We start from the raw sequence: 15673 nt of genomic DNA, 5'->3' as shown, positions 1-15673 counted from the left end.
TGTGGCAGGCCTTTGTTCAAACGATCATAGCAAATGTTGTGATAGGGATAGAGACATGCAATTTTTTGTTTTACGAAGGTAATACGATAGAGAATAATACAAAGTAATAAAAACTACCGGTTATAGGGGCATTTTTTGGAGAAATTTATCAAATAACCAAAAAAACACGAATTTTTAAGCGGATTTTTTTCAAAAAGTTTTTTTTTTTTATTATTTGTTGGCCTTTTTTTGTGTATTTTATGTATTTTTTTAGTATTGCCTGTTATTTAGCATTATTACTGTTTTTATTTTATCAGGATATACTGCTTAGTTTAAAAGTTATTACGTTTTCTTTACAATAAGTAATTTGAAGAAAAAAAATTCTTTAAAAAATTAAAAAAAAATCTCAAAAATTTTTTGACCTCTTTTTTGTCGATAAAAATAGGTCTAGTTTCATCTATTTTCATAAGTACACTTTAACGTGACTCACACTGTATAGTAGATATAACACATTGATCAAATTAAATATTCTTAATGTTAGTATACCTAATACAAATACGTGGGCTCTTATTAATTTCTCTCTCAATTTTTTGCGTAGTATTTCGCATAATAATAAGCGAACGCTGAACTTGCGGGTTCGCTCAATTCAAAGGAATTTTAATTAGATAAGTTGTTTTGATTAATTATGCTTCATCAACTTTGACGTAAAAACATATCTTTTTTACATTTGTGGGATTTAAAAACTGTAGAAATTCTTGCTTTCCGTCTTTCTCACACGCTTTGTTAGGTTCAATCATTATAATTATCTTGTTTATGTACTTTTTGTTTACGGACAACGTATTTTTTAACAGTTAAGTTGCTAACAATCCAGATATAATATGGAACCTTTGAACTGCGTGGGAATAGCGAATAACAGCGCAACCACTCTTAGGCACGTTACACGATAAAGCTAAAAATAATTTTCGAACGTATATTTCATGTTTTCAGAGCTCATAAAATTCTATCATCAGTCAATTTATCTGTGCAATTCATACTAATAAGTAGATATGAAAAAAAATACTACTCCCATTTCTAATTATATTATTAATCATTGTGTGATTTACTAATAACATAGTTTATAAGACCTTTGTTATTAACACTTTTATGGGCTTTGCCTGAAATAAATACCTTTAATTTATTTATTTCTGAAACTCAGATTGCCATCTAAATTTTTTTCATGAAAAAGTAGTTTGGCTCAAAATAAACATCAAAGAACTCGTTAATACTGAACTCGCAAACATACAATCCAAAAACATTACTATCTTTCTTCAATCGTGTGTAACCGGTTTTTTGCACTTGTAATACTTTACCCAAGATATTCGCACAAGTTTATGAACCTCACAGTTGGCAAAGCAAAGCTGCCATTCATACATAATGTATGGACGTATCAGACACGTAAACGCCATGGTCGGCTGAGTATTCCCGTGTGAGCTCCCGTCTAAACAGTTAATCTGGTAATTTAATATTTTTAACGCAGTCTGCATACGCTGTCTGATGCAAGTAATTCAAATCATATGCAGTATGATTAAGTTTTACAACAAGCGGTGTCAATAGATGTCTTGATGATAATATAAAATATAATAAAATAAATGAAATTGAATTCTTTCACTCAATATGATAATCAGTCGAGTTGTCAGGAAGAGATGGCTTCCAAGTGACACGACGAAATTGTGCTGTTTAGAATTTTGTATTTCATGACGATCATTGATAATAACAATATTTTGTGTAGCGTTCTTTTACTACCATTACCTCTTCTTTCATGTACCTACATTGTAAGAACCTAGCTACTAGCAATTGTAGAGTCAGACTAAATGACTACCAAGGCCACCATAATGTGCCTGACATTGCTTAATTTTAAGTAGATTCTTCAATTTGAGTGTTGAAAACGAAACTCATGAAGAAGAACATGCTGATGCTCAAAGTGCACTGGACAAAACTTAATTTAAAAACCTTTGGTGAAGTTACAGCAAATTATTTCCAAAAACATCCGATAAAATCGCCCAAACCCGTTTCCAAGTTGAATGTTCTCCGATGACATCATCATGGGGTCAAGCAGTGTAGATGACATCAAACGTACAGCATGTAACGTGACTGTTATGTAAACTGACAAAATTTACCTTTTATGGCCAAAAAATAATGGTTTTTACGTGTTTTATTGTAGCTTAGAGGCATTTTCGGTTTGTACACTCAACAGCACGTCAACGTAAACACTGTAGTATCTTACGTAGTTGCGATAAGGACTACTTTGCAACGAAAATGTACAGTATGATGTGCTGTCGTCTATACCTACATGCAAACCACTTTGACGCGAACGAAAAGATTTGTACAGACCTAATTGCAAAGTTGTGCTTTAGTTTAAATAGAGAAAAAAAGGCAAAAGAACCTTTATTCAAAAGCAATTATGATAAAAATGTAACACTTAACTTCTCGTTCTCATCACTGGTAGGTTCTGCAGGTAATTAAACCTAATGTCATTTCTGTGTAATTCTTGCCTCTGCAAGTAGGAAAAGTTATGTCGCTATTTGAAAATAGTTAGGTATTTACCTACAAGTTAAAGTCGGAAGAAGAAATTAATCATGCAAGTTACATACTAGAGTTACACAACTTTAATTAAATTACTGGTGGTTGTTTACCTTAATATTTTAAATAAACAATAATGACTTATGAACATTAAAAAGTGGATTTTAATTGTAATTATCTGAATGTTGGAGTTAATTTTATTGAAAATTATCAATTTTATGGTGCTGCTGATATTGCTAATATTTACATAACTAATCAAGCAGTACTTTCTCTGGATTATACACAATTATGTTTTATTGGCTTTACAGATAATTATTACTATTACTTTATCCCAGATGTAAAACGTTTCGCATTAATCTGAAGTTGTAAAACTTTTCAACTTGAGACTTGACGTGTTTTATGAATTGCATAAATGCTAAGCTGGGAACTGAGATTAATAACGTAGGCATCCGCTTTTCCTAAGAAATTGCGAAACAACAGATAGTGATAGCTTAATTGTGTTTAATCTTGGGAACCCTACTTAACACCTCGGGCGAGTCAATTTACGCTGCGTTCCCTTTAATTTATTTGTCACGTTATGATACTTCAATGGCCGTAGTAGCGGGTGTTAATCGCGACAGATTTCTATAATAGGCAGTTCACAATTACCATCGGTTCATAAACCATCAGTCGGCTATCAACGCCCCTGAGTTGCTTTCGCTGTCATTTCTGAGCGTTTAGATTAAGGAGTGGATCAAGGTGTATTCATAATGGGGTGGGCCGTGTGTACGAGTTTTTGGAAGAAAAGGGTGATGCTTAACCGGAGCCTTCATGTGATACATAGGCTGGGTTGCACCACCTTACTTTAACTTTGACAAACGTCAAAAATATGTCAAACTCCATACAAAATACACTGGTTATTGTTATAGTCACGGTCAAAGTTAGGTGGTGCAACTCAGCCATAGTATTTTAAACTAGGGATGTGATCTCAGTTTTTATAACTCACGCGATAGGCAGATAAGAAAGATTCGTTCAGATTTTACTCGTGTATATTTTTTTATCTTTAATCATACAGTTTCACTTTGCAGACAAATCCGATTAAATTTCTATTGTTTGGAAGTTTTGAGAATTAAAACTTAGGATTTGGGATTACTCTATTTAGTTGTCTGAAGATTTGTGGAAAGCCATGAATTTTTAGTTAATAATACTTTCGTCAAACTTGTGACCCAACCAGGATTCAGAAAAGTTGTTCTACCAGCCTTCGAGCCTCCAAATACTTAGCTAAGATTGCACCTAGATCTAAATGCTCGCTTCATTTCAATAAAGTCTAGCTTTCTGAGAATAGCGTGTTCTGTAACAATAAATTTTCTGGCTAGTATTTAGACCGCTAATAAAGACTCGAGTTTATATTCAAAGCCTAACACGATTCTACATAGTAAAAGCTAATAAAGTTGCATCAAGACTACAGTTCTATCAAAATAATGCAGCAATGTTTGGAATACATGGACCATAATTTATAACTTTATTTAGAAAGGTTCGTAATTTATTTGATGGAATTGTTGAAAATAGTTGTTATATTGAAAGTGAAAATATTTACTCTATAAATTAGGGAGCTTGTTTAAAACTTATCATAATTTTCATGCTAAATATTTATTTTATATTCACAAGTAATAAAGGTGAAAACCACCGCCCTTTTCAGGGCGCCGGGAATCCCACAAATAATTTCCTTCGAGTAAAAAAAAGGTACTAAGGTAAGAGTTTAAATTAGAGCATTGCATCAGCGTATAAAGAGAACCAAGCAGTCAATGAAGCAATATTTTCAGAACGTTACAATCAAAACCGAACTTTGGATTATGTATTTGTTACAATCAAATGTTCTCAGTAGGGGCGCGCCGTTATTCAGCAATTTCAAAACAATGTCTGAAATTATTTGACATTTTGATCCGACATTTATAACTGAACTTAGTTCTTTCAAGCTCGTGTATCAGCTACTTCAACCTTGCTTTTGCGAAAGCATTACCCATCAATCAGTTTCATAGCGTCTTCCGGATCTCATTATTTTGGTATCTTTATCACAATGCCCTATTCTTCATCTGCTCTCCTGCGATCCGGTAACCTTCCACAGTTTCACAACGAATCACTGTTGGAGCAACAGAGTGACTACGCTTCGTGATACTGATGGATATGTCACGTCATTTGTTTGAGTGACTTGGTGAATGTTTTTAGTTTATTTAATTTTAAATACACATTCACATTCTAGACAGAATATTTTAATTCATCAGAACTTCAGCACGAGAGATTTATACTAAAAGTTCGAGCGCTACAAAGTGCAATATTCTGCTCGTTTCTTCTGCCAACAATCTTCTTGAGATCGTCAGTCCATCTAACATCATCGATAGATCTTATATTGTCTTTAATTGAATAGGCTGCAATATCTGTTTTATGAAATAAAGTTTTAATTAGACTTCGTACTAGCCAAAAAAGTAATATCCATCCAAATTCAGAATCGTGGTGACTTTACACAGGCAGGACGCAGTCGCAGGCGCACCATTTCGAAACAAACGAGGCGAAATGCCACGAGCTTTTTAAGAGCGGTCAAGGACTAATAATGTAACAACCGAAAGGATATCAATGTATTTTGATATGACTATGATTAACACATACAGGGTGGCCAAAACAGTGAGGTCTAAAAGAAAAATTTAGATTCCTAGAAGGTGTACCTAAATCACCCCCATGTATACACCGTGTTACTTTGCATTCTTGCCATATTCACAGGGATAAAAGTAGGGAACGATACCTATTATTTACGATAAACAAAAGACTCCCATAAAGAAAGTACACTAAGATTTTGGTAAATTTGATTTTTCAGTACCAATTGGAATAAACCAATTTTGTCTCGCACGTTCTACAGGTGCAAGTGGAATAAACCTAGTGGGCGTGGCCTAGTTCTTATTAATCTGTTGTTTTATGGCTCTGGGTACCAGCCTTTTTATCCAGTCATAATAATTATTTTAAAATACTCTTCAGTTGATTTCAGATTTTCCTTTCTACTTTACGGGCTTAGGACCGTCAAAAATACGTAACAATTATTTGGGTTTTAATTAATTTATAACATTGTACCCTATTTTTACAAATTAATAAATAAAGTATGAAATGAAATCACCTTATTCACAATTAATTATTTATTTATAAGTTCCTACTTACAAAGTTTACGTACTGCGAAGCAAGTGTTCATAGTGTCCTTCTTTCTGATGAAGGCACAGTCTAGCACGGCGAAGCGTAGGTTTTTCGCTTTAGTTTTCGCAACACATAAACGTTTTGTCTCACAGTTTCACTAAAACAACCCTTTCATGTAACGTGTTTACACTGTTTATCTCTTCTGCGCATACCATTCGTTTCAAGTCACTCCAAAAATCCATTGGTGTCAGGTCCGAGGATCGTGGTGGCCAAGCTACTGGACCACTCGTCCAATCCACTGTTCACCAAACTTATTATTCGCGCACTTGACGTCCTTATTGTGGGGGAGCACCATCCTGCTGGTAGTAGAGCATTTGGTGTAACGCTAAGGGTACGTCATCAAGCATTTCGTCTAAGACGTCTTGCAGACACTCCAAGCACCATTTTGATTAAATTATTCGCTGTTTGAATACACTTCAGACATTTTTGTATTATTTATAACGTGATTTGTGATTGATGGATTTCTCAGTTTTTTACAAGTGTCAAAAAGACATTTTAAAGACAATAGATTGCAATAGATATTTAAAATACAATAAAAAGTAAAAAAGTCTTCATCGCCATCGCCAACAAGTGATGTGCATGCGTTACGATAATTAGTGATGTGTTTAACAGATTGTCGATAAAATAAAATACTCAAGATTAAAAAAAAAATTTTTCGGGCATTATTTTTTTACGGATTTGTGTTCAGTATCAGTAATATAGTAACCTCTGTAAATATGGCAAGAATGCAAAGTAACACCCTGTATAATACGATTGTGCTTAGTTTAGAAGATAGAGTTAATTTTGTGATATTTTAAAATTTTGTGACCTAGTAGGCTTTAAACATTTTTATCTTTTTTTTGGGTTGACTATTTTCAGATTTCTTTTCTTCTACAGAATCCTTATTAATTGCAGATGTTTGAAAAAAATAGTCACCTTCCTATCTTTGATTCAAGATACTAAAATTTTGCTAGAAACATTAAAATTATGCTTTTATCAGAACACTATCAAATTTTCAACTTAAAAGTTTAATTAAAAAAAAAGAACTTCCATAGGTCCAAAACCATTTTAAAATCTGCGCCGTTTCCTGAACATTCATAATAATAAAAAAAAATAATCCAATTCACTCTAAGAAAGTCAAAAACATGTAACGGAATCTCCGACTTACCACTTTAGTGGACCGATTACAGGAAATAGTGGCCCATTAAGTACATGTTTTTTTGTATTATTATGAATGTTCAGGAAACGGCGCAGTTTTTAAAATGGTTTTGGACCTATGGAAGTTCTTTTTTTTACCTAAACTTTTAAGTTGAAAATTTGATAATGTTCTGATAAAAGCATAATTTTAATGATTCTAGCAAAACTTTTGTATCTTGTATCAAAGATAGGAAGGTGATTATTTTTTTCAAACATCTGCAATTAATAACAAATCTGCCGAAAAAAATAAATCTGAAAAAAGTCAACCCAAAAAAAAGATAAAAATGTTTAAAGCCTACTAGGTCATAAAATTTTAAAATATCACAAAATTAACTCTGTCTCCTAAACTAAGCACAATCGTATCATATACATAGGGGTGATTTAGGTACACCTTGATGTAAGGAATCTAAATTTTTCTTTTAGACCTCACTGTTTTGGCCACCCTGTATACATTCGCTTAAGTAGGGGAGACCGAGGCAAGTTGTAACACAGGTGGGTTGTATCAAAGTCGGTTCAGACTGTTTATCAGACTGGAATTCGCTGCCTGCTGCTGTCTTTCCTGAACACTATAATCCGGGCTTTTTCAAGGCGAGAGTGATTAGGCACTTACAGGGCAGATATGTACTATCCTAGACTGCATCTTACTTAACACCAGGTACGATTCCGGTCAAATACCTGCCTTGTCCTGCATAAAAAAATCTAGCTAGCTACTTCGCGAATTCATTGCTCTTTTGACAATAGAGCTTGCGTGAAATTGTCAACTTCTTCTTCTTGTCGTGTTGATAACAAACCTACACACTGTCAGCTCAAAACTCTGCTACAGCTTTGCTAACTGTTATAGGCGCAGAGAAATGGGCTTTGTGACATCTCACCTCTGTTACAACTCTCCTCGGTCTCCCCTATAGGAGTGGTGTGACATTAGGCTAGTGAATACAGCATTTCGACTGCCCATTATTGCTATTGTTATAATACAACAGGTCATTAGTTTTAATTGTGTTTATAAACAAGAGATGTAGTCACAAAGGTTGTTTGATGTTAGATAAAGTATAATCTAATTGTAATCTTGCGACACGCGAAGTTAAGGCCTTGTTGTTACGTATGTCTGCTACATACATGTGCGTATTATTAATGGTATTGTAGAATACACTGTGTGTGGTCTCTCATCAAAGATCTGGAGGTGCCCGCGACTTCGTATGCGTGAAAATAGTTTAAATAATATTTCCCGTTTTTGCAACATTTTTCTTTGTTGCTCCGCCCCTATTGGCTGTAGAGTGATGTTATATAGCTAAAGTCTTCCTCAATAAGTGGGCTATCCAACACAAAATAGTTTTATCAAATTGGACACAATTAGTTCCTGAGATTGGCGCGTTCAAGCAAACAAACAAACTCTTCAGCTCTATTATTAGTATAGTAAAAGATCATTTATGGGTCTTATACATATAATTCTGGATTCATTGGCTTCCCTATCTGCAGTAACTTACCATAAATGGACGTGTATTAATACAAAGTAACTTAAGCTTGTAGATTGGAATCTTTTCCTTGATAAACGTTCTAAATAAAGTATTTCTAGGTTATTTCGCTGAGATTGTCACATACTTCATTAACTTCCTTTTTATTTTTTGTGACTAATTATAAACGTTATGCTTGACCTTTCCTCACAAACTCATTAACTGATCTCCTAGTTAGTATGAGAAAGTGATTGCTTGTGGTTGCTCTATAAGGAAAGCTCTATTAAACATCCTAGTATTAGATACGATTAGAATTTGATTTCTAATCTCATATACATACTTAAGACTCCCCATAGACTTTTATCTGCCAATATTTAGTCGAGCAGTAATCAGTATGATGAACATGTATGAATTTTACACCGATTTGGTATCGGCCGATTCTTCATAAAAATTAGAAGCCTACTAAAATAATCCTTGTCCAAATCCGTATTTCAACTGTCAAAACATGAAATTTGACAGTCCAGAGACGGATTTGGATTAGGATTGAATACGAAAACCAGCATAGGGGGACTATCGCCTATCTATCACGATAATCTTAGATTAAAAAAATTTTGTCGAATTTCGAAAAAGACCATCACTTTTATTAATACAGTTTTATTTCAGTAACATAAAATTAATTGAGTAGTGCGAAAACCTCGTCATTTAAATCGACGGTAACTTTAACCTTTAACTGTAATATATTTCATCAACTGTTAATATGCATAGGGGGACTATCGCCTATCTATCACGATAATCTTAGATTAAAAAAGTCTGCGTAAAAAAGAAATGTACTTAACTATGTTTCTTTTGTCCATAGAGTTTCCTAGCGGCTAACGCGAAATGCTGGTGGGCAGGGGCCCTGGCAGCCGCCACGGCAGAGCTCCGGTACGCGGGTTATGTGTCCCCCGGGGTGCTCCTGGTAGCCGGGGCCCCCAGGGCCCTCGAGACCGTCCGGGGGGCCTACGCGCGGTCCGTGCTGAAGCCGCCGGCTACTTACCTCATTTGCGGGCTGGGTAAGTCAATTTTAAAGATATCTCTAGAAAGAAAGAATCATTTATTACGATGTACGTCACTTAGTTAAGGACGAAAAAGGTATGCATAAAAAAAAAGACAGAAACAGCACATAAAACGTTACAAGGAAAAAGTGAACTAAGCAGTGCAACCCTGTCGCAACAGCGATGCCCTACGCAATGGGACCCGGCCCGCAGCATATGCCGTGGCCCACGGTGAGGAAAGCCACGACGCCGGTTTTCAGTATGCCCCATGCCGAGTGGAAGTCGCGGACACTGCACTGTCTTTTGTTTTTTAAGATCTTTCAATCGTCTTTTGTTTTATGTTTTGGTGATTCGTTCTATTGAGGCATTTACTCTTGCGTAATTAATATCTTTCGGCCGTCTTTTGTTTTAAGTGATTCGAGTCTATTAGATGGATGATTTATTAATGCGTACCTATGTAGTAATTATCTGACGACTGTCTTTTGTTCGCGTGGTTCTGATTTAGGATTTATTCTTGTTGTACTCGTATAATGCAGAATTGCAATAATATAGTACGAGAGCCCACGACCAAAATTTTTGTCTTATAGCAATACGGCCAAAACCGCATCAAATCGATAGATACGATTATCCTGAACTCGAAAATACCAATATCAGACATTTTCCGCGTAGCGTTTGATCTGACCGAATTTTCAAAATTGTCAAAGAATTTTACCGAACTGCATCATAGCAATATGTCTGATTTGCAGACTGTAGTTGAATGATAGTTCTGAGATACCGGAAACATTATTTTCAGACGTTAGTGGTGTAGCGTAAACCCGAAAAATCACTTAAAAAAAATTAAAATGAGACAAAAAAAATGTCTCATAGCAATACGTCTGAAAATCTTTTTATTAGTAAATTTTGGTTATTTGATGCGAACAAAACAATTTTCAGACGGAAATGTGAACGCATTAAATTTTGAGACCGTTTTGAAAATGTTAACAAATTTTACCGATCGATATCATAGCAATATGTCTGAAAATTGTTGGACATGATAAAATAAGTTGTCCACATGTGCAAAAAATTTATATCAGACAAATTAAGTGTAGCACCTTCTCTATCATACAACTTTTTGATACACTTAAAGTGTCTGAAAACAGGTTTTTGGTAATCATGGCAGCAATACGAAAAGTTGAAAAAATATTATCCGTATTGCTATGATACAGGTCGGCTAAATTTGTTGACATTTTCAAAAATGCGCACAGGCTATATGCTACGCGCAAAATGTCTGAAAACAAACTTTTTCGTAATACAGTTATAAAATCTATGTACATTTTCACTATCAGACGTATTGCTATAATACCGACTGTCTTTTTTTTTGACACAGCAGAAATGGCCTCTTACGCAGTTGCTACACTTTCGACAGTTACTACACACCTAGTCGGGTTCAGAATCACACAATCTAACGATTTTATAGGGTTTTTGCCGTATTGCTATGAGACATGGTTTTGGTCGTGGGCTCTCGTACTAATAGGTATAGTGAAAAGAGAGAAGAAAATTTTGTCGAATTTCGAAAAAGACCATCACTTTTATTAATACAGTTTTATTTCAGTAACATAAAATTAATTGAGTAGTGCGAAAACCTCGTCATTTAAATCGACGGTAACTTTAACCTTTAACTGTAATATATTTCATCAACTGTTAATGATTACCGACTATTTAAGTATCCGAATCTGACTTAATAAGCTTTTAGTGTTAAAATTTTCTTAATTGGTCTTTTAATTTTACTTACCGTAATATATTTTTATCATTAATGATGCGGCGTGTAAAATCCGATCTTAATGGGAATCGGCACCTTCACTCGATTTTAAGCCGGGACGCCTTAAAAGGAAGAAAAATGCCCATAAAATAAATGCCTGTGAATTAAAATGCCCATGTGAGGCCTTAAAATGGCCATATTGAGGGGAATTAATTGCGAGAACAAAGTAAACCGGTCTCATTATCCTTCTCGTGAACAATGCTCGTGCGCCGATCTTGTGCAGTAGGGGCGGCAATAGTAGTATTACCTACGATGCAGTTAAAAACTACACATGCTTAAAATGAGCAATGAGCATGAACAACTTTCGTCTTCGAATCGTTTGCGTATTCGACAAAATTTGATACTCAACCTTCGAATAATAAGTGGTGACTGAGTTTGTTCCGGCGTTTCTTCTCAGCACTTGCAATATGTTTGTCTCGAAGCGCTGGTAGGGCCCAAAACATAAGGAGACATGTAAAGTGCCCCATAAGGGCTACCTTTTCTTTTTTTATTATTTTCTATTGACGTTCATAAGTGCAACTTGTGGTCTAAACTGAATAAATATTTTTGATTTTGATTTTGAAATTAAACGATAACGTGACAATTTTGATTCTCAAAATAAGATTCGAGCAACCATTTCTCATACTAAGTTTACTTTCCGACATGTTCACAAGGGCGCAGTTGTAGTATCCGTACTCAATCTTTGATGGCGATTCGAATACGCAAACGATGCGAACTCGAAAGTTTGTCGTGCTAGCCGTACAGTACTCTGTTGGTTTACTAGAAAATAGATACCTACAGAAAAATAAATATGAAACTGAATAGAGTACTTCCTCTTTTTCATGAAGTCGATTAAAAAGTAGGTAACTTTATTTCAAACAAAAATACAGAGAAACATAAATATCTCGTCTTGAAGTTGCATTTTTTTAAACGCAATAATACTAGTAAAACGAAATAATGAACTTGAAAATGTAGAAATAGTTAAGTTAACGTTGGTATTAAGTTACCATTCAAATATAAACGAAATGTCTTAATTTTCATAGCACTAAGTGTTTTTGCAATAGTACTATCTAATAAGTATTGAATTTAATTGGTTTGCTAGGAAAAACATATTGAATCTTGAACGCGGCAGCCCTACCGCGGCGCATCTCCTACGCACTGCGCCCGCGCGGCCTTGCAAGGACGCGTTACATAACAAATAGTTGGCGGGCTCGCGATTGTTGTTTGCAATGCGTTATGTTGCGATGACAGGTGCATCCTACACGATACGCTGTTAGATGTAGCTAAATATGTATAAGATGACCTTATGGCATCATAATACAGGGTGGAAACGATAAGTGATCTCACTGGATTATTTCTAAACTACACAAGATATTGAAAATCTTGTTACTGATCCTGAAAGAGCTTCACGAGCTCTTTGTAACGGTATCAGTAATAGGTTACAGAATTAACTGGATTTATCCGAAAATTCAATGTTTTCAGCCTTCATACTAAATGTATGCCAGCCACACAATATGGAATGTGTATTTTTTTTTAATTAAATATAAACACTTAAAATGAACTCGTAAATTGCATTCTTATTTCAAATGATTCATGGAAAACATTGGTTCTAGGCTTTACTTGCTATAATATTATCAAGACATGAGTGCCATGACTGTGGCAGTACTAAATGTATGGAAGTTAGAAACATTGAATTTTCGGATAGATCCAGTTTATTTTGTAACTTATTGTTGGTACCATTGGATAGAGCTCGAGAAGCACTTTCAGGATCAGTAACCAGTTTTTAGATAGCTTGTACAGTTTTTAATATTAAGTGGTTTTACTAAATGTATGGAAGCTGGAAACATTGAATTTTCGGATAGATCCAGTTTATTTAGTAACCTATTATTGGTACTGTTAGATAGAGCTCGTGAAGCACTTTCAGGATCAGTAACCAGTTTTTCGATATCTTGCATAGTTTAGAAATAATCGAGTGAGATCACTTATCGTTTCCACCCTGTATAGTTAGTTAGTTTTGCAGGGCAATCGAATTCCGCACTTAGCCTCATGATTGGGCCATTGTGCGCGATTTGTGGTTTATCTTCCTACTCCAACCACCCCAGATCCCCCAGAAAGCAAGCAGCCTGTCTTGGCATTCTTTATTGTCTCTGGATAATTAGAGAGAGTCGTACAGTGGAGATTAATGACTAAAATGACCTAAGTAGGTTGTAAAAATTTAAGCCCCCTTATTATTGAAAAGTTACACCCGGAAAGAACACTGGATTTAAATGTTATTCCCATACTAAATTACCATTTAAACCAGAGTTCAACTAGGGTGTAACTTTTATTAATAAGAGCTTAGTTTTTAGGTAATTTTAAGTTTATGTAAATATATTATAAAATTATTGTTTATTGAATAAAACACTCGATATAAGAGCTTAGGGAAAGAGTGAATTTTCTCTTCTTGCTTTTCTCTCGATATCACTTATCCTTTACAAATAAAACAAAAATAATCGAACCCTATAATGTCTAAGAAGCTCTATCACGTTGGGAAAACCTGTAATGCTAAAGAGAAGGTTGTTAATATAATTTAAATGTCCAATAATTAATTATTTGTCGATCACAGCAATTACCATTCCTATTATCTCCTATATATATCTAGTCACAAAATAAAGATTAAGCAAAGAAACAGTTAACAGAAACAAATTACTATAAAATCACTAATAAAATTGAAGCAAAACAATACATACGGAACTCGTTGGATTGATGGAGCTTTTGTATAAAAGCTACAGCCTACTAGTTTATTATTTGCACCAACGGAACCCTATTATTTTAATGAGAGCTTTTACTCCTGCATCTACTTAAACTTCGCGGCAAGTTAAAGCTTGTTATGTGGCCGTCACTCACGGCACTCTTTAATTCGCAATAATTGCTTCCTCCTCGATACGACCTGACCTCTGACCTGATGACTCCGGCTGTCGAAGATGGCGGAGGCGACAGCTCGTCGTAACATGATTTATGGACAAATAATTGGTAATTACTTCGCGTAGTGGCGGCAAAATCAAGGGTCCCAGATTAGATTCCAGCCGGGCTAGGATGCGCGACGTGATAAAATCTTATCGATGATTTTAGACGACGAAAGTATGGGCTTATCGCGTAAAATAGATAAAATGGCGCGATAAAAGTTTATCACGGCGTCCAATCCAGGCCTACAGGTCGTAAATTTAAAAAGAAAATAAGGATAAGATTTGGAAGTTTAATATTTTGTACGCACAGGCGATGTCTTTATAACTTTTTTTTTCTTCCAACTCTATTTGAATGGGACTTGAGTAATAAAAATGTTTAATGTACATTGACAGTGGGTCCAGTTGCCGGAAGGGAAAAAATACAAAAACACAGTCAATCTGGTGATTGGAACCGCAAATCTAGTAACTATAAGTCAAGACTTATTTAGTGAGTAGCCTTTTAGGTGACAGCTTTTTCTTACTATAGGTTGATAGTTGATACATAGTTACTTGGACTACCATATCAGAACCAGAGCTTCCGTTTCTTACAAGCTAATAATCTTAACTCCCTACATAACCATAATATTTCAATCAGCGACTCATAAAAATCTCGAGAGTGCATAATAAACTAACTATTCTTCTTCTTAAACTTTTATTGTATTCAAATATACTTTTAAAACCCCATAAAACCGACATACTTCACATTTTTAGCCTCTATCCGTCATCAATATTCATAGCAGTCATTACAATAACATCATACTATGCCGACATTGACATTGTCAGCCTTGTAAGGCAACTAGTAAAATTCATATTCCAATGCCACCGCTCATCATCACTAATAACAGTCTAATGATGGTCCTTGAAATAGGCTCTCAAACTGTTAAAAATTATTATAAAATTCCTCTAAATATAAATCAAAAGTCATCAACGATTAGAGCCCTTACTAAGGCTAGGTTGCGCCATCTTACTTTAACTGTAACAAACGTCAAAAATCTGTGAAACTCCATACAAAAATCATCGGTTATCGTTATAGTTACGGTCAATATTTGGTGATGCAACTCAGCCTAAGAAACAAATATTAACTCAATTGAAACTAAAGTATGAAAATCGGAATTAGTACTGAGTTTTCAATGTCGATTCAGAAAATGAACACACGAATCTCCATTATAACATTGATGTAGTGGAATTTGAGTTTGTTGATCAGTGTTATAATAAAAAAATATTTGCACATTGTTGTGTCAAATGGGAGGTATTATAGAACCTTCTTTGAGAACCACTGGCTATATTTTATTAATTCTTATCCCTATTGCAATGCCAATAGTAATCTATTAATTTTCAAATAAGATTGATGACGTAGTTATACTTACCTGTAATGTATTCCAAGTTTTATATTTAATTGCGTACATGATTCGAATAAATATTATCCTGCTTTCGCCTCCGAGATTTATTTTACCATGTAGTACCCCTGTACGACAACCCAATCCGCACACAATATTCAGC

The 15673-nt window shown here is 34.7% G+C and overlaps 1 protein-coding gene across 1 annotated transcript in view; it reads left to right on the top strand.

Annotated features, from left to right (window-relative positions):
• The window catches only part of LOC114357603 (uncharacterized), an 85068-nt gene that overhangs the window by 67893 nt on the left and 1502 nt on the right, over positions 1-15673 (top strand). Inside the window, exon 2 of the mRNA XM_028311305.1 lies at positions 9235-9430. Within this exon, the coding sequence (XP_028167106.1) occupies positions 9235-9430 (196 nt within the window). The remainder of the gene's footprint in view (positions 1-9234; positions 9431-15673) is intronic.

The sequence above is a fragment of the Ostrinia furnacalis genome, unplaced genomic scaffold (genome assembly GCF_004193835.3).
Source record: "Ostrinia furnacalis isolate ACB-3 unplaced genomic scaffold, ASM419383v2 OfSCF3271, whole genome shotgun sequence".
Lineage (NCBI taxonomy): Eukaryota > Metazoa > Arthropoda > Insecta > Lepidoptera > Crambidae > Ostrinia > Ostrinia furnacalis.
The sequence above is the reverse complement of the archived record's forward strand: the minus strand, read 5'-3'. Positions and strand labels throughout refer to the sequence as shown.